Source organism: Adiantum capillus-veneris, chromosome 30, assembly GCF_014529385.1.
Source record: "Adiantum capillus-veneris isolate H3 chromosome 30, ASM1452938v2, whole genome shotgun sequence".
Classification (NCBI taxonomy): domain Eukaryota; kingdom Viridiplantae; phylum Streptophyta; class Polypodiopsida; order Polypodiales; family Pteridaceae; genus Adiantum; species Adiantum capillus-veneris.
The window spans coordinates 71,644,779-71,671,239 of record NC_140960.1 but is presented as its reverse complement, the minus strand read 5'-3'; the positions used below and the strand labels follow the sequence as shown (position 1 = coordinate 71,671,239).

Genomic DNA, 26,461 nt, shown 5'->3' with positions numbered 1-26,461 from the left:
GACTGCGTAGCTCTTTGAACACAATGGCCAAGTGATGCCTATGCTCCTCTTCATTCTCTGAGTAGACTATCATGTCATCAAAGAATGTACCAACAAACTGCTGGTGTGGACGGAAAATTCTGTCCATCATCCTATTGAACTTAGCAGGAGCATTTGTGAGACCAAAGGGCATCACTAAAAATTCGTAAAGGCCAAATGTTGTTCTAAAAGCAGTCTTGTGCACATCCTCTGATCTAATGCGGATCTGATGGTACCCACTCTTTAGATCTATCGTGCTAAACATAGTTGCTGCTTCTAATTTGTCCAGAATATCATCAATTCTAGGTATAGGGAACCTATTCTTGATGGTATTCTTGTTCGGTGCACGGTAGTCGATGCACATACGCCATGAGCCATCCTTTTTTTGCACCAACAACACTGGAGAATAGAATGGAGATGAACTGGGCTGAATCAGCCCCTTTTCTAACAGCTCCTGTACTTGGCCCATTATCTCTTTTTGTTGAGCCGCACTAACCCTGTACGGAGGCTTATTTGGTGGGCTACTGCCTGGCACCAAATCTATTGCATGGTCCTCGGGTCTCTCTGGCGGTAATTGAGACGGTAATGAATCGGAAAAATAGTCACTATACTGTTGTAAAAACATTGACCTTTCTTTATCTAACACAGATAAATTTGATTCATCACAATCTGATACTTCACGTGCAAAAACCAAGTACGCAGAAAGATGCTTTTTCATTACAGAAGTAATAGCAGAAGCTGATACAGTGGGAATAGACTCCCCTTTAAGCTTTACATCCAGAATGTGAGTCTTTCCCCTGCTTTGTACAGTGATCTTTTTGTTGTAGGCATCCATGATTCCCTGTACACGAAACAACCAAGGAATACCTAGCAACACATCACATCCGCCCAGTGGCATGATGTAAAATTCTTCAGCATCTACATAGGACTGGATATGTAGGCGCAACTTTCCGATGATGGGTGTCACAGCCTCTGTATGGCCAGGACATGCCAAACCTGCCTCTGCTGTATACCCCATCTCTTCAGGTCTGATTCCCAACTTTGAAGCCAATTCTGGGGAAATGAAATTGGCTTTGGCACCTGGATCAAAGAAGATAAGCACTGTTTGATCCCTGACCTTTCCCCATGCTCTGCAAAGCTCACTTGCATCTGAATTTGGCTTGTCGCCCACCATATCTGGCACTAGACCAGCCATGGGCTTCTTTCCTTTCTTGTCTCCCTTGTCTTCAGAATCAGTTGGCCTTTTCTTTGTAGGACAATTGTAAGCAATGTGGCCAGGCTGCTCACAGATAAAGCATTTGTTCTCTGACCTCAGGACCTTCTTTTGCTCTTCCGACTTGCGAGGAAAACGTCTTTTCCATTTCTTCGCTAGTCCCTTTTCTGATTCAGCCAAAGCTTTGCCTTTCCCTGCGTTGGTTGGCTCCTGAGTCCCTTTTGGAGCCTCATTGGGAACGTGCTTCTTCGCTGAATTTTTCTTGGCTGATCATTCCTTGACACCAGTATTGAATTCACAATCTTCTCCCTTGAGCAAACCATTGCCAGTGTTTGCTACCTCAATGAGCTGCGTCAAAGTAGTGACTTTGGTCTTCGTGCAGTACTTTCTCAATCCTTTGGGTAGGCCACAGCAGTATTTTTCAATCTGTTCTGTCAATGGCACAAACCTATAGGAAGTTACTGGAAGTAGAGCTTTCCAAAACTTCCGATTGTAGTCATCCAGATTCTTGCAAGTGGCAGCATTAAGCTAGTGCCATTCTGTCATGACATCTGCTTCAAAGTCATCAGATAACCATGCTGCTGCAAAAATCTGCTTGAAGTAAATCCATGTGGACGGAGCTTGCCCTTGAAGCAATAAAGTTGTCCACCATTGTCCCGCATTCCCTGTCAAGAAAGTGGTTGCCTTGCGGACCTTTGAAGCCTCTGTAAAGTTTCCCCCTGCATAGGCCTTGTCAAACTGCTGGAGGAATGAGAGAGCCTTCTTCCTGTCATCAAACCCTGTAAAGGTCGTGAAAGTCACACCTTTGCCACCTTCTTTGTACGGAGTTGGCCTCTCCAACGGCGTTAAATTGTCATATGGAAGTGACTGAAACATGGGAACACTGTTAGAGTTCATTTGTGTTCCCTGACCGCAATTAAGTTGACCTGGAAATGCCATATTTGGCTGCTGATTTGTAATTCCAGCCATACCAAAATTTGCCTGTGGCATCCCAAATTGGCCCTGAGTGCTTTGAAACCTTGGTTGCATACCCATGACACTGTACATGGGGTTAGGCGTCATCGTTTGAGCACCCCCAAACACTGTTCCTGGCGTGTAAAACTGATTTCCAGGTGCATGACCAGCCATGCTCTGGAATACCGATCCACCTCCAAAATAGCCAGGGTGTACTGAAGGTGGTGGGAAGACTTGTTGCATAGCCTGTAGGTTGCTTCCCTGCCCATTCGAACCAGCTATAGGCTGCTGAAAAGTGGCTGGCTGAACTGGTACAGCTTGAAAGATTGGCATCTCAGCCACTTGTTCTTGCACCTTAGGCACAGGTTGTGGAGACTACATGTTCTCCGTCAAGTGTACAGGTGTTTCCATTGACTGTGCAGTATGAATCACCTGTGCTCGAGCCTTAACAGGCTTTTGAATATGATCCAGTGACCCAACTTGCTGAAACGGAAGAGGAGGTTGCAGAAAGGCTAAAAACCTCGGGTTCTGCATTACTTGTGTGAACATAGCCACAGCAGTAGCCAACTGGGTCCTGAATATATCATCATCCGTCTGTGGTGGTCTTGAAGACTCACCCACTTCATGTGTCTGTTGACCCTGTGAAGAGGAAACCTCTTCAGTCACATCATCTGGTCTGTCAGCCATAATTGCAATTTCGTGTGTCTGGTCTATGATCCCGTGTGTCTTCAAGCCCAAACTGACCAAGGCTCACTTCTATGGGAAAAAGTGATTTAATCCCGTCGATGGAACCATGAAACTGGCCTGTTCAATCCAAAAAGGACGGTAGACTTTAGACTTAAACCTTATTTGCTTTCACCCATTTAATTTGTCGCCCACTTTACCTGTACTTTCAAGACACAACAAAGGGGAGAGGGATACAGGCTGTTAGATTGCACCTGTATGAGTAGACCGACACCAGATTGGCCCCTAACTTAGGCGCCCCTTTCGGTATTTCTTTATTGTTAAAAAGAGGGAATAAACGTTGTGGTTCTCTACAAGCTGCCCCGCACAAATTTGATTGAATTTTAACTGTTCTGGCCCGATTTCGACAGCATAATTGTACCAGGACCCTTCACAGTCAGTATTCCCACGCATTGAACGACTTTCCCGACGCATACGAGCACTTTGCAAAACCTGGCGAGAATCTGCAGCACGCTGAATTCTCTGTTTTCAGCCCCGAAAATGCGCCAGATCACCTGTAGAGCGGTCCCCTCGCGTCCTCGAACCTCCTGGGGGTATTAGGGACCGTTTAGGGCCAAAACCCTAAACCTGCAAAAATACATAGCAGGCTGTAATTTACTGTTTCGGGCTCCATTTCGCGTGCCGGTCGCATCCGTAGCAAGTCCTCAAGCTCCCGCACCTGTAGGGCTACTTGCCCTTTGAATCCGACGAGATTTCTGGCGTGAAACCTCTCCGAATTCACCTGTACCTGCGGGGGATTAGCCGCTAGCTAATCCAGTACCTGTGCAAGAGGCTCTTGCCTCGGCAATCGCGCATGAACCCACACAACTATACATTGGTCAATTGAAAAGCCCACTAGAGGGGCATAACATACTGCCATAGAGGAGAGAGAGGGCAGTGCGTAGCGTGCAGGGCATCACTCCTGGCACCGCACTGTACATAGGAGGGAAAGCAAGCACTCCATAGCTCTTAACCTGTGACAGGAAACTTGAAAATGAGCTCACAGCTGAAAATCACGTTTTTGCCTTCTCTATAAGTGGTAAACTGGCCTTAGAGTGCCGAGTGTCACTCATTTGTGCATTTTCCCGCTTTAGACCCTCGGGTCTAAAAATATCTCACTTGCAGCCTCTGTTGACTTGGCCACAGAGTAACAAAATGATCCCCATGTCAAACTGCACGTAATGATGCGAAGACATTTTCAGGTCCCAAAATAGCAGTTCGCTAAATTTTAGGAGATGCTGCCATTGTATCTTTCTAGGTCATCTGACCCCCTTTGTACACTGCAGCCACACCCAAAACTGAAATGTAGCCTCTGTAGCAAAGGATTCCACTTTGGCTAGTCAATGAGCCCACTTTGGCTAACCGTAGTCTTTGTCCAACCTTAGTGCTCTCTTGCCCTCAGGCCTGGACTCCCTCTGGACAGTTCCACACTAGCTATGCAATGCAGGGCAATTAGATTTCCTGAGGGGTGTTTCCAAAAAGTGAAAGTAAATAAATAATAAGAAAGAAATCAACAAAAAGGATAGATAGTAGTCACACGCTGGTGACAGTTAGCTTAGGTTTTGCAAGTGCTTTAGCTTTACCCTTAGATTCATTTTGAGAGTTCTTTTTGGAAGCATTAGAGGAAGATGGGCTAGAAGAGTTTCCGTTCTTACCATTCTTAGCGTTCTTACGATTCTGCGTGTTCTGAGAATTCTGAGAGGTGCCTTGAGAAGTCTTGTTCTCCTTAGGCTTTCCCTTGTTGTGCTTCATCTCTTGGGGGAGAGCAATCGCTACCGCCTTGTTGAGATCCGCGGGGTCAAAGACTTCTACATTAAACTTGATATATTCGTCTAACCCAAAAAGGAAAGCCTCTTTGCGCTCATCATCCGATTTGCGTAATTGAGTGCCGAGCTGCAAAACACGGTTAGAAAAAGACATGACTGGCATACCATGTTGCTTGAGATTGCGCCAATCTTCTTTCAGTCGTGCTAGGTACTGAGGAGGCATAAACCGCGCCTTGAGCTTGTCTTGGAAGTCGGCCCAATTGAAGGAAAGGGGCGCGTCTCCGTCGGCTTCCTCTAGATGCGTGGCTAGCTGTGCCTCTTGCCATGCATGGTACCAATTGATGGCATCACCGGCAAGGTACATAGCTGCCGTCAAAACCTTGCTATTTCCCGTCTTCTTAGTTCTCGCAAAATAAGCATTAAATTGCAACCAAGAATGAATAACACTAGCGTCCATCTTACCATCATACTTACTGAACGTCAACTTCTCGGTGATGGGGTTGTTAACTTGTTGGAGTCCGAATCTCGGCTTGCGCCACTTGATGAATCACCAACATTTTGGCCGGTTCGGGTTTCGAGGTGAGGGCATGTAGTACCAAGTCGTTCATGCGTTGTTCTCTCTGGGCCTCACGCTCTAACTCCAAAGTAGCCCTTCTTTCTTTGGCCGCTTCCCTTCTTGCGTTGGCTGTCAAGCGCGCTTGCACAAGCTCACGCTCCATAGTAGCCTTTCTTTCTTCGGCCGCTTCCCTTCTTGTGTTGGCCGCCAAGCGAGCTTGCTCCAAGTCGGCCTTTCTTGCCGCTTTTTTTTCTTTCCGTTCCTTGGCCACCAAGCGATCGCGATCGCGAGTCGCCTCTTGCTTTGCCATCATGTCCATCATTGTCTTAACCAAAGCTTCCATGGGGTTTGGTGCAATTCCTGGCGTAGATGGTGAAGGGGGAGGGTCAGGAAAACCTCCCTGTTTTGTTGAAATTCTTCTTTACTACTTTCTTGCCCATCACTCTCATGCCCGGTATCCATTCCGCTTTAGGTGATGACCATACATTGAAGTTGTGGGTTCTTAAGTTCACGAGGAACTTGGGTCCTTGTGGGTCTTGGGTTCTTGGGTTCTTGAGGGTCTTGAGGTTCTTCTTTTGCTTGCAATCTGTGTTAGAGAAGGATCTTCTCTTCACTCGAGTTCTGCTCTTTTCCGCGGGCGCACCCCTTGGCGGCCTTGCGCTCACACCAAGGTTGCTTTTTCCCACCTCACGTCGATTGGCCGGCCGCTTAGTGCATGGTCCGCTCTCAATGAGTGAAAAAAGGCACAAGGGGAGGCTTGACAAGCCCTTCTTTCCTGGGATTCCTGTCACTCTTCAAAAACACGATTAGGAATCGACACACCCAAGCGAACTTGGGTTCGTGCGATCGCAACAAGCAAAAAAAAACTGTGGTTCTTGTGGTCTTTCCTTGAGTGATACCAAACACTGCCAAAGCTCTGATACCAATGTAAGGTGGAGCGGAGTGAATGTTTGAACTTTGCTCAAGATGAGTGCTCCGAACTGTGCTCAAGGTTCCTTTTGTTCTTATGGAAGGGAGAGCCTTCCGTTCTTCATGAGAGAGTGCAATGAACACAAACAAAGTGAATGGACACTGTGCGTGAAAGTGTATGAGACTGAGAGATAGAGAGAGAAGAGAATACGACACCAGAGACGTTGTAAAACCCTCCTCCGAAGGCCCCACTCTCGTTGACGAGAGTGGTCTACTATTGATTGCACAAACTCGTAAGGTGGATGACTGAGAACTGATGCAAGTCTAGGCTATGTCGAGGTCGATGACAAGGATAACGAGATCGACGCTAAGGCTGAAAATTGATGCTACTTCCTTGCTGTCCCAAAAACGCTAATGGGCTGAATTCTGCTGGGACCAAAAACGCTGGTTTGGGCTGAGTTCTACCGGCTGAAATCGCTGGTTTAGGCTGTCAAACCGCTGAAAATTCTGATGCTAGGCGATGCTGAAAACGCTAGGAAAAAGGGGACGATGTTGGGTTTCTGGAAAATGCCAAGGCTGGGGTTGGAAGGCGATGAAGTTCTTGATGAAAAACGCCAGGGTGTCTGATGGCGATGAGGTCTGCTGAAAACGCCAAGGCTGGGAGGTCTTGCTTGAGAGGGAAACGCCACCAATGGTCAGGAAGTCCCGCTTGAGAGAGAGGGGGGGGAACCTGCTGCCTGTGGCCTCTTCTGCCTGTGGCCTCTTCTGCCAATTAGTGCTAGCCTTGGTTTGCTTATATATTATCTTACCCAATTTTCCCTACTCAGTTCCCAACAAAAGTCACTTAAAATAATATGTGACAAATGTCAAAAATAGGGAAAATAGGTAAAATACACTGGAAAATTCCTCTGAAGGATTCTGATGGGAATGCTTATGATCATGCTGTGTGCAACTGTTGCACTGAGGATATGCATCTACACTAAGTGCCTAGGCATGCACGGTCTGGTCTACGAACAGACTCACAAAAGTGTCATAACACTTGCTAATCTAGACCGACTGGACTGACGGAACCCTTGTTATGAAGTAGCTTGTCCACAGACACATAGGGTTGGATGTGTCACGTGACAAATTCCACCAAGGGCAAATACTTTTCCCATTGAGTCTTGTGATCCGAGATGTAAGACTTCAATAAATCCAGTACGACTGAATTTGCAATTTCCGATTGCCCATCTGTCTGCGGGTGGAAAGATGACGAGAACTGCAATCGCGTGCCAATGTTCTCCCAAATAGCCTTCCAAAACAAACTCATGAATCTGGGGTCTCTGTTGGAGACAATTGTCTGAGGCATGCCATGTAATCTGAAGATCTGGGCCACAAACAGTCTCGCTAAGTGATCCGTCTTGACTGTTTTCTTCACTAGAATGAAATGAGCTTGCTTGCTAAATCTGTTAATAACAGTTCTGATACCATCGTGCCCACTTTGTGTTGTCGAGAGATCAAAAATGAAATCCATTGCAATACTTTCCCAGGGGCGGGTGGGTATGGGTAAAGGCTGTAACAATCCCTGTGCTTTATGCCTGTCAAACTTGACCTTAACTGCGTACAAAATCGTCCACGTCCTTCTTGAGTCTCGGCCAAAAGAAGTATCTCTCCACACCTTTCAAGGTGGAAGCAATGCCGCGGTGACCCATAAATGGTGGACAGTGGCATTCGGTTAGAACCTTTTCCCTCAACGGCCGTGTAACGCACAACATCGTTTTCTTCATCAAGAAGCCATCCCGAATGGAATATCCCGCTACTACCTCCCCATTCCATATCCGAGTTAAAATATCTGCAAAATTTGTATCTGTGGCATATTGATCGACCATATCCTCGAAGCTCCTATGATGTATCACGAAAATAGCGAGAACCAACGGCTTCCGGGACAAAGCATCCGCCACCAAGTTCTTCTGTCCCTGCACATGGACAATCTGGAAGTGAAATCGTGACAAGATGTTCGCCCACTGCGTCTGCTTTTCCGATAGTTGCTTCTGTGACAAGAAGTAGCGTAAACCCCGGTGATCTATGAAGACCGTAAAATCGGCTCCGAGTAGGTAATGTCGCCACTGAGTAAGAGCATGGATAATCGCCAAAAACTCTCTCTCATATATCTATGCTGTCAATTCCGGCCTTGAGAACAATCGGCTCTCGTAGGCAATGACATGGCCTTCTTGCATTAAGGCCGCACCCAGACTACGACCACAAGCATCACAATATACTTCGAATGACTTCTGCAAATCCGGCAAAGTCAAAACGGGTCCTGTTCTCTTTCAATGTCTGAAAGGCAGTCACCTCTGTGGGTCCCCACGAGAAAGGGACTCCTTTCTGTGTCAAAATATGCAAAGGGGAAGCAACCTCTGCAAGTAAGAACATAAGCCCAAGAAGCTTCGAACTTCATGGACATTCTTCAAATTGGGCCAATCATGGATAGTCTTTATCTTGGCTGGGTCCATTGCACTCCTGTTGTTGAGACGATGTGTCCCAAAAAGTGTATCTCGGGTAGGAAAAATTCACTTTTCTTTGCATTAATCACCAACTTGTGATCTCGTAATGCCTGAAAGACCTGTAGCATATGTTCTCTATGTTTTGCCTCATCCTTGGAGAAGACAATAATGTCATCAAAGAAAGTGCCCACAAAAGATCTGTACTCTCTGAAAATCATGTCCATCATTCGGTTAAAGGTCGCTAGAGCATTGGTAAGCCCAAAAGGCATCACCAAAAACTCGAATAAACCGAAGGTAGTCCGAAAAGCTGTCTTGTAGACATCTCCTTGTGCGATTCGGATATGATGATATCCGCTCTTCAAATCGATCCTGCTGAAACAAGAGAATCCCTGTAGTCGGTCTAGAATATCATCGATCCTAGGAATGGGAAATCTGTTCTTGATGGTGATTTTTTTGAGAGCTCTATAGTCAATGCACATTCTCCAAGATCCGTCTTTCTTCAAAACCAACAACACCGGAGAGCAGTAAGGTGAAGTACTCGGCTGGATAAGATCCTTTTCCAAGAGGTCTTTCACTTGGTTCATAATCTCTTCATTCTGGGCTCGGCTCACATGGTAAGGTGGTCTGTTTAGTGGTGTGCTTCCAGGTATTAGATCAATGGTATGATCCTCAGAACGAGCTGGTGGCAACTCGCCTGGCAGGCCCTCTGAAAAGCAATTAGCATGCGTATGGAGAAAATCTTGGCGTTCTTTTTCTAGATCAGACATATTTGTCGTATGGTTGTCATTCAACTCTTTCAAAAAGATGGAGTAAACAAACAAACTGGATTTCATTTATTTTGAAACGGTTGAAGCCGATACATTAGGGACAGACTCGCCCTTAAGTTTTACATCAAGTACAATGGTTCGGCCCTTTTCTGTAGTCAAAGTCGCTTTTCTTGCCTGATAGTCGACCACGGTGTTGTTCGTATGGTACCAGGGAATTCCCAGGAGGACATCACAACCTTCCAAGGGCATTACGTAGAAGTCCTCGTGCCCCAAATACCCCTGACAATGCAACCGAAGTTTGCCAATGACAGGTGTAATGGCTACGTCCTTGCCGGGTGCCACTAGAACTGCCTCTGCTTGTGGCCCCATCCGATTGGGTGTAATCTCCAGCTGCGCCGCCAATTCAGGTGAAATGAAGCTGGCCTTGGCTCCTCCATCAAAGAAAATCAGGGCTTCTTGATCTTTCACTTTGCCCCAAGCTCAGCAAAGTTCTGTACTCTCATCAATTGTGCTTGGGTCAGTATCCATGCAATTTGGAACCAGTCTTGCTTTCTTCTTGCCTTTCCGTCCACGTTCCTCAAGTGCTTTTGAACTCTCAAGCCTTTCTTCATCTTGTTCTTTCTGTGCCTTTTTAGGGCACTTCGTGGAGATGTGTCTGTCACAAAGTGATGACGTGGTGGACAGCAGAAACCCTAATTTCTGGCTGAAACCCTAAAATTCCTGAAAACCCTAAAATCTGCCAGAAACCCTAATTTGCAGCAAACCCTAATTTCAGGCTGAAACCCTAATTGAGCAAACCCTAATTCTGCCGGGGGTGCCACGTGGCAGCAGCAATACGGATTTCCGTGATTTGCGGCGAAATTTGCGCTGGCAGCTTTTTTGCTTTTTTCTACGCAAATAGCAAGAGAATGAGAGAGAGAAAAAGTCTTTTTGCTTTTTTCTTTGGGTCTCTCAGAGAGAGAGAGAAAGAGCAGATGCTTTTGGCTTTCAGAGCTTTTGATTTTGAAGCTTTTGGGGCTCTGCTTTTGGGCATCCCTTGTAACCTTTAAATAAGTGGTGAGGGCTTCACTTCTCAGGGCATCTGGACGTAGAGTCTGAGAGTGAAACCCTAGCCACTCTCTTGTACTTTGATCTGATTAATATAAAAAGAAATACCGAAAGGGGCGCCAGTCTTTGGGGCCAATATCTCTAGGCACGGAACTCCACCGGGCCAGTGCAAATCTATTGTGATCTGTGAATTGTTTTGAAATGGTTATTTGGTGCTGTCGCGGTTGATTCTTGACTTGGAGTGTCCAAGTCTATTACAGTGGTATTAGAGCACGGCCGATTTCTCTTCTACGGGAAATCCGATCCTCAAATTTTTTTCCCGCGGCACCTATGGCTTCAGGCAATGATCAATCGACTCCCTTTGCATCTAGAGATGCGAGCAGGGATCACAACGAAGATTTCGGCACGGAGTATGGCCCGCCTAGGCCTACTCCGGTGGAGTAGCGAGAGATGGAGCGTCGTAAATTGATTGATGATGCAACAAAGATGATGCTCAGGGACCCGAAGATTGCAAAATATATGAACCAGACCTCTTTGGAAGAGGTACAGACGGAGTGGCAGAGAACCACAACACCACTCCCGAAACCCGCTCTCAAGAAACCTTCTGCCTCCAAGAAATATACGGAGAATGAACTGGAGAACGTGGTTGATGCACGCATTGCTCAGCTTTTCGACGTGCAAAAGAAAGACAAAAAGCACGGCAAAAAGCAGAAGAAAGGCACTGACTTCCCGGGATATTTGGGTCGTCGTTCGACATTCGACAAAGCAAAGAAACTGAAGAAGCGTGTCACGTTTGAAGGCTTACCCAGTTCTTCTTCTTCTTCTTCTGACAGTTCTTCTAGCTCTTCAGACTCGAGCGAAGAAGACAGAAAAAGCAAAAAGCGAAGCAAGAAACAACGCTTCGGAAAGGGCAAAGAAGTCTAAGTCTCGCCCAATGAGTGACACTTCTACAGAGGACTCGTCTACGGACAGTTCAGACTCTGACAATGGAAACTTTTATGCGAGCAAGAAGAATTTTTACAAAGCCAACCAGTATGACTTTCTCGAAGATAAAAGCAAGAAAGTCCGAGAGTTTAAGGAAGGTGGCCAAGCACTCAAGTTTGATACTTTTTCGGGATACTCCGATGCTTCGAAGGCTTTGTCTTTTATACAGTAGTTTGACATCGCTTTCGCGGGAGGACGCTATTCAGAGCACTCCAAGATTCGGAGAGCTGCCTCTTATTTTAAGGGGAATGCTCGCACTTGGTGGTCCACACTTCTATTAAGCAAGACTGTGCCAGTTACATGGCTGAAATTCAAGAGGCTTTTTATTTCTTCTTGGTTGACTCGAGAGTTTGAACGAGATATCCGAGCTGCTTGGAACCATCTCCGGATGACCAAGAGCGATACAGTGAATTCTTATTGTGAAAGATTCTGGAGCTCTTTTCTACCCGCCTCTTCATTAGAGAAGATCTCGTTCAAAGAACAGATTGAGCGGTTTACCTTGGGTCTACCTACGGAGATCCGAGATCACTGCTTGGAACAGAAGTCAGCTTCTATTCAGGAGTTGATGAGTCATGCGAAGCGGGGCTTTGCCATTCACTCTGGCAGTCTGACCTACCCCACAGATGAGGCCATGACACAACGACTCGGACAGACTTCTGGGAATGAAAGTAGAAAGAGAAAGAGCAACCCAGAGAGAAAGGATGCATGACCCAAGCTTACTCCTTAGGAGAGAGCTCGCTTCATCAGGGAGGGGAAGTGCTTTGGATGCAGCGAACTTGGACATATCTCCGCGAAGTGCCCTAAAAAGGCATAGAAAGAACGAAATGACAAGGACGACGAAAGGCCTCAGAGTTCGAGAGCAGCTGAGGACCGTGTATAAAAAGGCAAGATGAAAACAGGACTGGTTCCAGATTGTGTGGGTATTGATCCCGACACCATGGATGAGAGTACAGAACTTTGCCGAGCTTGGGGCAAAGTGAAAGATCAAGAGGCCCTGATTTTCTTTGATGGAGGAGCGAAGGCCAACTTCATTTCACCGGAATTGGCGGCGCGGCTCAAGATTACTCCCGATCAGATGGGACCACTTGCAGAGGCAGTTCTAGCGGCACCTGGCAGGGACGTAGCCATTACACCTGTCATTGGCAAACTTCGGTTGCATTGTCAGGGGTATTTGGGGCATGAGGACTTCTTCATAATGCCTTTGGAGGGTTGTGATGTTCTCTTAGGGATTCCCTGGTACCACAAGAACAACGCCGTGGTCGATTATTGGGCGAGAAAAGCGACTTTGACTACAGAAAAGGGCAGAACAATTGGACTTGATATTAAACTGAAGGGCGAGTCTGTCCCTATTGTATCGGCTTCGGCCATTTCAAAATTAATGAAGTCCAGTCTGTTTGTTTACTTGATCTTTATGAAAGAGTTGAGTGATGATGATAGGACAAATATGTCTAAACTTGATAAAGAACGCCAAGATTTTCTACACTCTCACGCCGATTGCTTCTCAGAAGGCCTGCCAGGTGAGTTACCACCTGCTCGTCTTTAAGATCATACCATTGATCTGATACCTAGAAGACACCACCGAACTGGCCACCCTACCGGGTGAGCCGTGCACAGAAAGAGATTATCAACCAAGTGAAAGACCTCTTGGAAAAGGGTCTTGTCCAGCCTAGTACTTCACCGTATTGCTCTCCAATGTTGTTGGTTTTGAAGAAAGACGGATCTTGGAGAATGTGCATCGATTATAGAGCTCTCAACAAAATCACCATCAAGTACAGATTTCCGATTCCTAGGATCGATGATATACTCGACAGGTTACAGGGATCCTCGTGCTTTAGCAGGATTGACTTGAAGAGTGGATATCATCAGATCAGGATAGCGCCGGGATACAAGACAGCTTTTCAGACGACTTTTGGGTTATTTGAGTTTTTGGTGATGCCTTTTGGCTTAACCAATCCTACGACATTTAACCGGATGATGGACAGGATTTTTTTTTTTCGAGAGTACAGGCTATTTGTTGGCACTTTCTTTGACGACATCATTGTTTTCTCCAAGAATGAGGCAGAACACAGAGATCAGCTGCTTCAGGTCTTTCAGGCATTACCAGATCACAAGTTAGTGATTAATGCAAAGAAAAGTGAATTTTTTCTACCAGAGATACACTTTTTGGGACACATTGTGTCAGCAGCAAGAGTGCAAATGGACCCGGCCAAGATAGAGACTATCCGTGATTGGCCCGACTTGAGGAATGTCCATGAAGTTAGAAGCTTCTTGGGACTGTGTTCGTACTACAGGCGGTTCATACGAAAGTTTGCAGAGGTTGCTTCCCCTTTGCATATCTTGACACAAAAAGGAGTACCTTTCTCGTGGGGACCCACAGAGGTGACTGCCTTTCAGACATTGAAAGAGAAATTGACTACGGGACCAATTTTGACTTTGCCGGACTTACAGAAGTCATTCGAAGTATATTGTGATGCTTGTGGTCGTAGTCTGGGTGTGGTCTTGATGCAAGAAAGCCATGTTATAGCTTACGAGAGCCGTTTGTTCTCTAGGCCGGAGATGACAACACAGATCTATGAGAAAGAGCCTTTGGCGGTTATCCATGCTCTTACTCAGTGGCGGCATTACCTACTCGGAGCGGATTTTACTGTCTTTACAGACCATCAGAGTTTACGCTACTTGTCATAGAAGCAGCTTTCGGAAAAGCAGATGCGGTGGGCAAACATCTTGTCACAGTTCCACTTCCAGATTGTCCACGTGCAGGGACAGAAGAATGTGGTGGCAGTTGCTTTGTCTCGGAAACCGTTGGTTCTTGCTATTTCCGCGATACATCATAGGAGCTTCGAGGATATGGTCGATCGGTATGCCACAGATACAGATTTTGCAGATATTTTCACACGGATACGGGATGGGGAGACAGTAGCTGGTTACACAGCCGTTGAGGGAAAAGGTTACGACTGAATGCCACTGTCCACCTTTTACGGGTCACCGCGGCATTGCTACCACCATGAAAGGGGTAGAGAGATACTTCTTTTGGCCGAGACTCAAGAAGGATGTGGAAGAATTTGTGCGCAGTTGCTTGGTATGCCAGAAAGTCAAGTTTGACAGGCATAAGGCACATGGATTGTTACAACCTTTACCCATACCCACCCGCCCTTGGGAAAGTATAGCGATGGATTTCATTTTTGATCTCCCGAGAACACAGAGTGGTCACGATGGTATCTGGACTCTTATTGACAGATTTAGCAAACAGGCTCATTTCATTCCAGTGAAGAAAATAGTCAAGCCGGACCATTTAGCAAGACTATTTGTGGCCCAGATTTTTAGATTACATGGCATGCCTGAGATGATCGTCTCTGACAGAGACCCCAGATTTACGAGTTTGTTTTGGAAGGCAATTTGGGAGAACATTGGCACGCGGTTGCAGTTCTCGTCATCGTTCCACCCGCAGACTGACGGGCAATCCGAGATTGCCAATTCAGTGGTTCTAGATTTATTGAAGTCTTATATCTCAGATCAGAAGACTCAAGGGGAAAGATATTTACCTTTGGTGGAATTTTCCTACAATAACACGATACACTCTTCGACGAGGAAGGCGCCATTTGAGATTGTTGAAGGTGCTGCGAAGGTTCCACCCTTCCTGAGCACGAAAGATAAGATCTTTGAAGCGGATGAATATACGCGAGATCTGGATACGGCTTTTGCCAAGGTTCGTGAGACTTTGCAGAAGTCTCAAGAACGACAGAAAAAGTCAGCGGATCGCCATCGTTGCGACATGAAATTGAAGGAGGATGATTGGGTGCTCTTATGTTTTGAGAAGGCACGCCTACGGAAGAAAAAGGGAAAGGAGAGGCTTTTTCCAAAGCTTAGTATGCAACACTACGGCCCTTTCCAGATTACTGAAAAGATAAATGATGTCTCCTTTCGATTGAAACTGCTAGATACTTGGAGGATTCACAATGCATTTCATGTGAGTCTCTTGAAACCTTTTAAAGGTGATGTGCTTGATGATGGGGAGCCTGATGAGCAACCCGAAGTGGAAGAAAACGAGGAGATCCTTGTTCCTGAACAGATTTTGGCACATAAGGATACGAAGAATAAAGGTAAAGTCCGAAGGCGGTTCTTGGTTAAGTTCAAGAATTATCCTGCACTTGATGCGAAGTGGATGGAGGAGGAGGACCTAGCAGATACTCCTCAGATTGTGAAACTTTACCTCGATGCTTTTGGTTTAGCATAGTCTACTCCAAATGGAACCCAGAATTCAGCTTGGCCGGAGATCTGGTGCAGTGGGATGCACAAAAGGGGAGTCACTCCACTCCTTTGTCAACAGATGCCTTGATTTAGATACTAGAGTCATTGATGTCTCTTTGAGCTTCAGGGATACTGAGAGCTGACAGTATTCTGCTGTATGACTTTATGAAATGGAATTCTTGATAATGATATTGATTTGTTCTCGACTTCTTTTGAGTGCAGGAACTGATAGCCGAAATGACTGCAGCATTTTGGTCTGATTGATCTCGAATAGACATGGTTGCAATAGGGGTTAGTCAATTGGACATCGATGAGGTCCCGATTGGACCTAGATGTGATTGCTAGCTACATTGCCGATAAATCATGGTCTAAGATCCGAAAGAATGTTGAATGTCATGTGATGTCCTGCGATGTCGTGTGATGTGACTGTCGATTTGGTATATGTGCTAGATGTGTGTTCCTAGTACGTAGGTACTAACAGTCAGTGTCTGTTAAGACGGTTTATGGCTTTTGTCGGTTTTGCAGGCGTATTCGCGGTCGATTACAATGCTTTCAAGGGGGGGGTATGTCACAAAGTGATGACGTGGCGGACAGCAGAAACCCTAATTTCTGGCTGAAACCCTAAAATTTCTGCAAACCCTAAAATCTACCAGAAACCCTAATTTGCAGCAAACCCTAATTTCAGGCTGAAACCCTAATTCAGCAAACCCTAATTCTGCCGGGGGTGCCACGTGGCAGCAGCAGTACGGATTTCCGTGATTTGCGGCGGAATTTGCGCTGGCAGCTTTTCTGCTTTTTCTACGCAAATAGCAAGAGAAAGAGAGAGAAAAAGTCTTTTTGCTTTTTCTTTGGTTGCTTTTTCTTTGGGTCTCTCAGAGAGAGAGAAAGGGCAGATGCTTTTGGCTTTCAGAGCTTTTGATTTTGAAGCTTTTGGGGCTCTGCTTTTGGGCATCCCTTGTAACCTTTAAATAAGTGGTGAGGGCTTCACTTCTCAGGGCATCTGGACGCAGAGTCTGAGAGTGAAACCCTAGCCACTCTCTTGTACTTTGATCTGATTAATATAAAAAGAAATACCGAAAGGGGCGCCAGTCTTTTGGGCCAATATCTCTAGGCACGGAACTCCGCCGGGCCAGTGCAAATCTATTGTGATCTGTGAATTGTTTTGAAGTGGTTATTTGGTGCTGTCGCGGTTGATTCTTGACTTGGAGTGTCCAAGTCTGTTACGGTGTCCTTGTTCCCCGCATCCAAAACAGTTCCCCTCTTTAATGTAGTTTGCTCTCTCCCGAGGAGTGAGCTGGGGTCGTGTATCCTTATCTTTCTGATCTTGGGGGCTCTTCTTCTTTCTACTTTCTTTTTTAGAAGATTCTTCTGTTTTCTGCGTCATGATCTCATCTGTGGGGTAAGTCAAACTGCCTGAGTAAATGACAAAGCCCCGTTTCGCATGACTCATCAATTCTTGAATAGAATGTGACTTTTGCTCTAAGCAGTGATCTCGGATCTCCATAGGAAGTCCCAAGGTAAACCGCTCAATTTGTTTTTTAAACGAGATCTTCTTAAATGAAGAACCAGGTAGAAAAGAGCTCCAAAATCTCTCGCAATATGCGTCCAAGGTATTTTTCTTGGTCATCCGGAGATGGTTCCAAGCAGTTCGTATGTCGCATTTGTACTCTCGAGTCAACCAAGAAGAAATAAAAAGCCTTTTAAATTTCAGCCATTTAATTGGCGCTTTCAACAGAAGAGTGGACAACCATGTTCGAGCATTTCCCTTGAAGTAAGAGGTAGCCCTCCGAATCTTGGAGTGCTCTGAGTAATGTCCTCCAAAGAGAGCTATATCAAATTGCTGTATGAAGGCCAAAGCCCTCGAAGCATCTCGGAATCCAGAAAAAGTGTCAAATTTAATTGACTGTCCACCTTCTTTAAATTCTTGAACTTTCTTGCTTTTATCCTCAGAAAGTCATACTGGTTGGCTTTATAGAAATAATTCTTCTTTGCATAAAATCTGTGATCATCGGAGTCCGAACTATCTGAAGACGAGTCCTCTGTAGAATTGTCAGAAACTGGGCGAAACTTAGGCTTCTTTGCCTTGCCCTTTCCAAAGCTTTGCTTCTTGCTTCGCTCGAGTCAGAAGAGCTAGAAGTACTGTCATAAGAAGAAGGAGAAGAAGAACTGGATACTCCTTCAAATCTGACGTGCTTCTTCTGTTTTCTTGCCGAGGCAAAAGCAGATTGATGACCCAAATAACCCGGGAAGTCAGGTCCTTGCTTCAGCTTTTTGTCGTGCTTTTTGGCTTTGTTGGTTGCATCAAAAAGCTGGGTAATCCGTGTATTAACCACCTCTTCTAATTCTTGTTCTGTAAACATCCTCAAAATAGGAGGTTTTTTGAGTGCCGGTTTGAGGGGTGGTTCTGTGGCCTTACGCCACTGAGAGTGCACTTCGTCGAAGGATGTGTGCGTCAAAAATTTTGCAAATTTTGGATCCTTCGCAAGATTGATCATCATCTTTGTCGCATCCTCAACCAATTGTCGACGCTCCATCTCTTCAATCTCCGCCTGAGTAGGCCAAGGCGGGCCGTACTCGTGAGAATCTTCTTCGTGATCTCTTCCCGCATCCCCAGATGCAGAGGAAGTCGATTGATCTCTGTTTGAATCCATAAGTGTTGCGAGAAAAGGATCGGATTTCCCGATAGAAGAGAAATCGACCGCGCTCTGATACCACTGTAACAAACTTGGACACTCCAAGTCAAGATTCTATCGCAACATAGCAGAGATTCACTTCAAAACAATTCACAGTTCGCAACACGGCCCAACGGAGTTCCGTGCCTAGAGATATTGGCCCCAAGACTGGCGCCTCTTTCGGTATTTCTTTTTGTATTAATTTGTGTTCAAGGACAAGAGAGTGGGAGGGTTCTCACTCTCAGACTCTGCGTCCAGTGCTCTGCAGAGTGGGAGCCCTGCCCATCTATTTATTGATTACAAGGGATGCCAAAAGCAGAGCCCCAAAAGCTGCCAAAATCAAAAGCATACAAAAATAAAGCAAAAGCTCTGAAAAGCTTCTCAATAATTTGTGTAGGATTCTATTGGCTGCTTTTCCACACACTTTAGTGCAAAAAGCGGAATTCTGTATGCTCAGCCAGGCTGCCGCAATTTTCGCCGCAAATCACGGGTTTCCGTACACTGTTGCCACGTGGCAGAGCCAGCGCGTTTTTCGGGCCTGTCTGCCAGCCTGGGTGTGCTCGGGTCTGCTACCCACTTGTGTGTCTAGGGCTATGCCACGTCACTGGTTTGTGACAGAAAGAGAGACGAGAGAGAAAAGAGACGACACAGGGATGTCGGGTCCAACCCTCAAGGGCCCCCTTGCTCTGTTGCCAGAGCAAGTACTTTCTTTATTCTTGCACAAATGCTCATACAATGATTGAATGCTGAGATGCTGATGCTAATGGGTACTAATGGTGTGGTACTTGATGACGACGACGACGACGATGGTGTCTACGACAATGACGATGTCAAGGCTGAAATCCGAAAACGCTAGGTACTTCTGCTAGAGATCTACAATTTGCGGTGGTTTTGCGGCGAGGATCTGCAACCGCCAATGCATGCAAAACTGAAATCCAAAAACGCTAGCCGTTCTGGGCTAAATCTGCAAAGCGCTGGCTGCTTTGGGTTGAAACCAAAAATGCTAGTCTGATCTGGGTGCTGATGGTCGATGCGGCGAGGATGTGCAACTGGGAAGGATGTGGTACGGCGAGGTTCAGGGCTGATCTGAAAACGCTGGTCTTCTGTCGCTGAAAACACTGGCCTGAATCTGAGAAAATGATAGAGATCCTGAGGTGCTACTGATCGGGTGCCTGCCTCCTTGTGTTTGCTTCTTTTGCCTCTACTGAGCGCCCCATGCTTCCTTTTAATATTTATAGTTCCTTTAGCCATTTACCCTACCTACATTCCAACAAGGGTAAATGAAAAGTCACTTATTAATAAATGACCTATAAGAGGTGGTTCATGCGGTAAAATGCCTGCATGATGAAATGACTGCTCTCATGCAAGAGAGGGTATGCAACTATGACCGGCCTGGACATGCACATCCTGCTAGAGGCTCACAAGGGTGCCAGGCTCAATCCTACGCTACTGGATCATGCTAGACTGTGGCAGAACATGTCCACGTAGTGCAAGTGAAGTGCGCACTTGACATGGAAGCTATGGAGAGGGATGAAATGCAAGAAGCATGCTTTGTAAATATCTCTTCCAGGCTATGGACATCGGAGGGTGTAGGATAAAGTACATGTTGAGTAATGAGATAAGAGGAAAGAGGGGAGCTTCTTTGAGCAAGGCATAGATAGCGCTGCAGGTACATTGGACAACATGAAAAGAGTTTGAAACATTAAGATTCTTGAACGACAGTGTCCTTGGAATGCAACTTATAGCCTACTATTTGAATGCATTTCAATGATCTTGTGTCATGCAAATGCTGTGAGAAGTCATACTGCTTATAAGATGCTACTTATCTAGTGCTAGAATGCAATGAAAGATGGCTTTTTAGTGGGCACGGGTGCCCAGACACTGCGTTTCTTAATCTACTTTTCCTTTCCACTAGTCATTTTTCACATTTACATCATCAAGTTGGTGCAATGTTAAACTAGCTTTAGCCATATGGACAGGAGTCGGCCAGTTTTTCTATGGTTCAAGCATCTTTGGATAGACAGAATGTTGAGTGGCTATGTTGAACAAGTAATTCAATATTATCTTGAACTTTGGAGTGCTCTCTAATCACTGATTGTGCTTTGGAAGACAGTGAGCTCAGAAATCCTATCGTACAATGCAAATTCGCTAGAGTCAGGAAAGGATGGTTTAGAGAGGGACCAGCAATCAGAAATAACTAATTCTGAGGCAGAGCAACGTATGGAAATACAACAGCAATCTGAAACAGCTGCTTTTGAGGCGCAACAATGTAGCGCAGTGCATCGCCAACCAGAAAGACTTGACTCAGAACAACACATTGAAGGTTAGAATCATCCCTCCCAGTAGCTGATATCTGTTTGATTCTGCTTGAATAAGCACCTGACTAACGTCTAAAACAATTCTTGTTGCACGAATCACAGTAAGTTTTTACTGCTTGACACTGCAGAGACTGCCACTTCCATTTGCAGTGATCAATATATGCATGCTTTTAAGGACAACTCAATTGCTGATTTGAGTGGATCTACTCAACAAAGCCACAACACACATAATGATGCCAGACCGCCTGTGCTTGTCCAATTCATCAACCAGTGCCTCGTTGATCTGGAAGGTGAACTTATTAGCTGTTATGTCGACATTTTTTGTGTATCTTCCTGTCTTTACACATGATGTTTTTTGTTTTGGGATGTGGCAGGTCTAGAGTATGACCCTTGTGATCCGTCCAAAGCACAGGTTGACAAAGGCAAGGGCATAAGCCATCGATCGAGTGATTAATGGTGGCATGCTGTGTGCTGCAGGTCTGCCTCAGACTTGTGCAAAAGTTTCTAAAAAAACTGAAGAGCTAGATTCGTGCTGAAGGCCAAGAACCTGAAAAAAAGAACCCCAGCCACGAATTTTTAGTATTGCTGATGGAGGGGTCATTGTAGCAAATTACAAACCAGATTTCTCTTTCCTCATGGACGTTTTTCCTTTTGAGTGGATGTTTTAGTGCTCTTGGAGTCATAAGATGGCACGCAATGGAATAAGGAAATTGCTCACACCTCCTTTGGTTTCACAGGATTGATGGGAGTTATTTGATGCGCTCTGAAATAAGGCTGCTTCTCATTGTAGGCATGACCCACAGGATGGGCACATAATATTGCTGTTAAAACATGTATCATCAGTTAATGTGAAACAGAGGTGATGATCATAATCCGCGTGAGCAAGTACATGCTCCACACATCTCCCCTGCTTGGGGTACATGTATGACATCTTTGTCCATGTTATGAATTTAAATATGAGGTGCAACTTGAGACCCTTTAAAAATGGGATGTAGAATACTGTGTACAGAGTTGCATTGTTACATGGTAAGGCACGTGAGTCTCTCATGATGGAACACCATCTCTTTGTTTTATTGAGGAATACAGGGGCCCATTGAACTTCTATATTCTTGCTAATATTGCTGTTTTAATGTCAAATGTTGATTTATATGTGGAAAAAATAGGCTTTGATTCATGTTTTGCAGGAAATTGGTTCATGTTACAGGTTTGCAACGTGTCCCGTTGGCTGAAGAGCACAGTCTTACATCAGGCGATTCCCAGCTCATTTGACAACTTCCTCAATGAAGTTTGTGAGAACACCTTGATTGCAGTAATTTAGCCTGCATTTACTGGAGCTGGGAGGAAATGTTGCTGTTATACTCTTCAACTGATTATGTGGATACTTTATGTTGGAGCTGGGAGGAGATGCTGCTGCTATACTCTTTTGGATGGCCAGTAACGTGGAGATTTTATGGTACTGGTGTCGTTTCCTCGAATGCTTCTGTGTCCATGCATTTAGGAATGAAGGAATGATTGCATGACTCCAAAGTCTCTCTTTTGATAACCATCTACAGGGCCTGGAGGGGTCAATAAGGTGACGGCCTCCATTGTAGCAAGGGTTTACCCCAACATTGTAAGCGACATCTTAGTGGAGAGGCACATGTGCTCACCCTCCATCGAAAGAAATAGAGTTTGAATCTGTGCCTTTACAAGCACCTAGGTGTTCCAGTCTCCTTTTGTCTGCGATCTTTCTCTAGCGAACATGAGGTCCGGGGGGGTTATTTTTCGTGTAGGCGAAACTTGGTTTAGCGCCCATGGAATGAAACAAGCATGGTCACGCCTCTACCCGACATGCGAGAGCCTCCAAAATTTGCATTCAGAATATGGGTCTGCCTGATGCTGTGGCTTTAAATGATCGATCTTATGATAAACTTCAGTAAGGCTTAACATTGGATTATAAGAATGACCTCGGATTTGTCTATATTATATTATGAGGTTTCTTGTATGGGATTTGGAGCATCCTCATTAGTTACCAGTTTAAGCTATCCTCAGGCAGGGGATTTGGTAGAGTTACTACTTTATTGAACATATACATCTCACTATAGTTTAGTGAGGGACTTGTCACTTCCAAGCACTGTTAACCAGATCATTATTGTTTTGTATGTCTTATTCCGGAGCTCTCTCATGCTTGGGTGGCCAATGGTCAAGCCGAACGGAAGGAAAGCAAGTCCTGTTTGCAAAGGCAGAAGGCCCTTGGTGATTGAGCTCCTATGCTTAATTTGAGCACCGCAAGGTACATGCTTGGACTTTAAAGAGCTGGGCCCCTTATTCAATAGTGACGTTTGTGGTATTAAAATTCTTTGGAAAGTAGTCGTCCACTTTTATGTCGATGTTATACGCAGTGTTAAAAAACTTGGGTGGAACAACCGCCAAGGCGTTGAGATCCTTTAGAGTGATGCCCAATTGGGTGAGAGAGAGAGAGGCCTCGCTACAATTACCAAGCTTGAGAAAATGATTTTATGGAGACAGCTTCGGATCCTTTTCATCATTGTATGAGAAGGTGAAAACCACATTTCAAAAGGAAAATTCTACATAAATTTGAGCCTTGCACTAAAAATCTCGAAATTTGAACGGGGGCCTCAGTCATCCTTGCAGAAATTGAGACGGCCATTGTTAGATTTGAACAGGTTTTTTGAGAAAGTGGAACTACCTTTTCTCGAGCCCTGCCACCAAGGTGCTGAGATCGAGCTCTTTTGCTCCATGGGGGCACCAAACGTGAAGGTTATGGGGTTCACCTCTATAAAACCTCCTACCTTTGCAAAGGAAGAGGATGAAGAAATAACCTCACTTGACTAAATGTGCGGTGATGGATCCTGACAACTCTCTTAACCCTTGGTACAATTAGCCATACTCTACCCTTAATTAGCTTCCTTCCACACTGCCATAACTCCCAAATGATAAAGCTTACTCAAGGAAGAAAAAATATCACCACAAAACAAAAACAAGAAAATGCAAGGAAAATCGTTGCACCACATAGTCTCAGTTGCCTTTATATAGAGAAGAAGCGGTGCAATAACTGCTCTCAGTTACTTACATAAACTAGTCAAATGTCACTCAAATTATCCCCACTTCAAATTTTCATTAGAACTGTAAAAAAGGTTCAACAAAATTGATCAAAATATGGACGGACACCTTCCTAAAACATAGGGCTTTGATTGTGATATGCTAGATGCATCGCCCAACAACATGAAGAGGGGTGAAAATGTAGAGGTCCATACTCATGTTCATGGCCCTCCTAAGGAGAGACACCCCCTAACTCAAGCCACAGGACCCGGCCCACCATTGCGAGCTACACAAGCATAGTTTTCTTTGTCCCCATATGAAAACCTCAACTCACTTTCAAGTAAAAACTAGTATTTTCTGCCTATGTGTAAAGTTCCTTGTCTTGATTTTTTTAGTATCCCACACTCGTGTAAAAAACCTCTCTCTCTCTCTCTCTCTCACACACACACACACACACACACACAATACAATCTTTTTTAGCAGAACCTTATTATCGAAACATGTTCCAACTAAACATGTTTTCATATGACTTCTTCTTCTCCTTGCCTTGAGGCTTGGCAGTTGTGGCGATGAGCCCTATGCAACTAAAAGAGAGTGAAGATGCTATAGAATGTTGTCAAGGAATGTTAGTGTAGAGAGAACGGCAGTTTAACAAAAATGAGATATGATTTAATAGATATGAAAATGGGCAACATGAAATTTAAAAATTAGAGGCCGAACATAGGACATAAGAGACATAAGTAGATTGATATCAAGCATCTATTACTAAAGCAAACAAGTAAGCATGTGTCTAATGCAATATATAAGATGCATTGCCGAATTGTAATAAAAAATTATGTGTATTTACTAAGCATATACAATTGACATCAAGCATCTACTAGCGAAGAGAACATGTAGCTAAATTAACTAAAGAATCGTTAGCAAATTGAAAATACAAAAAGCATTGATGAACTCTAAAAATTGAAATGCAGTACTAACCTAGTAATCGTTTATAGATATCATCTAAGTGTGCAAGATAGAGGATGTTGTTTGTGTTAAGCTTCATGAAAACAATGTGAATATCCATAGTCTATATGTGCTACTTTTAAACCATCCAAAACTCTCCCATTTTGGAGTTTTGTGAGCAACTTAGGAAGAAGCTGCCCCTACTCCATAGGGTCTGCTCTTTGGCTGAGTGCAGATGGCCAACTCACAACAAGGAACTGAGGAACCTCCTGAGAGTCCTCAGGGGCGAGAGGCAGCGACAACAATATACCGCAATGGCTTAGATTATGCCAAGCAGCCAATTGTAAGCTTTGGAAGCTAAAAAACCTCATTAGGCTGACCAAGTAATAATTGTTAAATCAATTTAGTCTTATAAAAATACTATCTGTGTCTTTAAGTTAACATTACTTAATGGTTTTTAAACTTTGACGAAATGACTTATGTTGTAACTCTATTGGTTAGTGATGTATTACTTGCCAAAGTAATACATCAAGTTAGTCTTTTAAAAAATACTATCGGTGTCTTGAAGTTAACATTACTTTTGATAAAATGACTTATGCCGTAACTATATTGGTTATTGATGTAGTCTGAATTTGCGTTATTACAACTTATAATTTACAAAGATATGCTTATTAAAGCTAGTTGACTTGTTTATTTATATGGGTGAAAGGCAAGGATAGGGTTGGAACGATGTGTGGCCCACTTGCTAGTCGATTATATCTCTCCACAAAGGGGTTGGGTTGGCTAATCTTGATTGGACTAAAGATAATGTTGCTAAAGAAAATAAATGAAGTCTAGGTGGAACTGAAATTCAATGAATGGAATGATGTATTGCAACACAAAAAGGGATTAACTCATAAACTCAACCATTGGTGTCATAATAATCAATATCTAATTCTCCTAAATGATTTCCTCATGTTAAATTGATCATTTAATATGGGAAAGTGCCAGGGGAGAAAAAGCTAGAATATTGGTTAAGCTAGCAGACCGGCCACAATAGGGATCCAAAGGAGGGAAAATAGGGATCCAAAGGGGGGGGCCATCTGCAAAAGAGCCATGTGCAACAATGGGCTAAAAAGACCCTAAGGGTCAGCCCATTAAGACTTCCAAAATGCTAAGGTTCCAAAATTCAAAGGTTGTGTCCAAAGGTCAACCATAGGGGAATTGGATGCTTGGTGTGTGACCCAAAAAGTCTTTACAAATCCCTACATAGGAGGGGGCGAGCCTTGGGAGTAGGGGATGAGAGAGAAAGTCACACACACACACACACACACACACACACACACACACACACACACACACACACACACACACACACACACACACACACACACAAGCTCCCTTTACACAAAGGGAATGAGGGACACATGTCAGCTCCCTAGCCCAGATGCCCACAAGGTGTACCCAATTCCTATTGGATGGCCTTGGAGGTGGACCAATGAGAATTAGGCTAGAGTAAATCTAGTTTAATTAATTTAAAAGCACTTAATAAAAGAACCAATGAGAATTAAGTCCTCTAGAAGACTATTGGACAGTCTCCCAAGGGGTCCAATGAGCATTCAACAGCCCAATGGCTTGCTTGATTCCTATTGGTCAGGAGGCAAAGAGGTCCAATGAGAGTTTAGTTGAATTATTAAATTACCTTAAGCTCTCACAAAAGGGGAAAGGGGGACACATGTCAGAAGTCTATCACTTATACTGCTTAATTGTCATTGGCTAGCTCTAGGGAAGTCCAATGGGAGGATAGCAAGAGCAAATAGCAAGAGGGCTCGCCCAA

General features: G+C 44.7%; 1 protein-coding gene across 3 annotated transcripts in view; it reads left to right on the top strand.

Moving 5' to 3' along the window:
- Positions 1-21,643, top strand: part of LOC147418173 (uncharacterized) — a 42,204-nt gene extending 20,561 nt beyond the window's left edge. For 2 of the 3 annotated variants that reach the window (XM_086507438.1, XM_086507439.1), the window contains exons 3-5: positions 20,454-20,663; positions 20,787-20,948; positions 21,033-21,643. In XM_086507438.1, coding sequence (XP_086363564.1) covers positions 20,454-20,663; positions 20,787-20,948; positions 21,033-21,112 — 452 coding nt within the window. In that variant the 3' untranslated portion in view covers positions 21,113-21,643. Of the gene's footprint in view, positions 1-20,449; positions 20,664-20,786; positions 20,949-21,032 lie in introns of all 3 variants that reach the window. The other variant, XM_086507440.1, reaches the window with a different exon arrangement.
- The last annotated feature ends 4,818 nt before the right edge of the window (positions 21,644-26,461 follow it).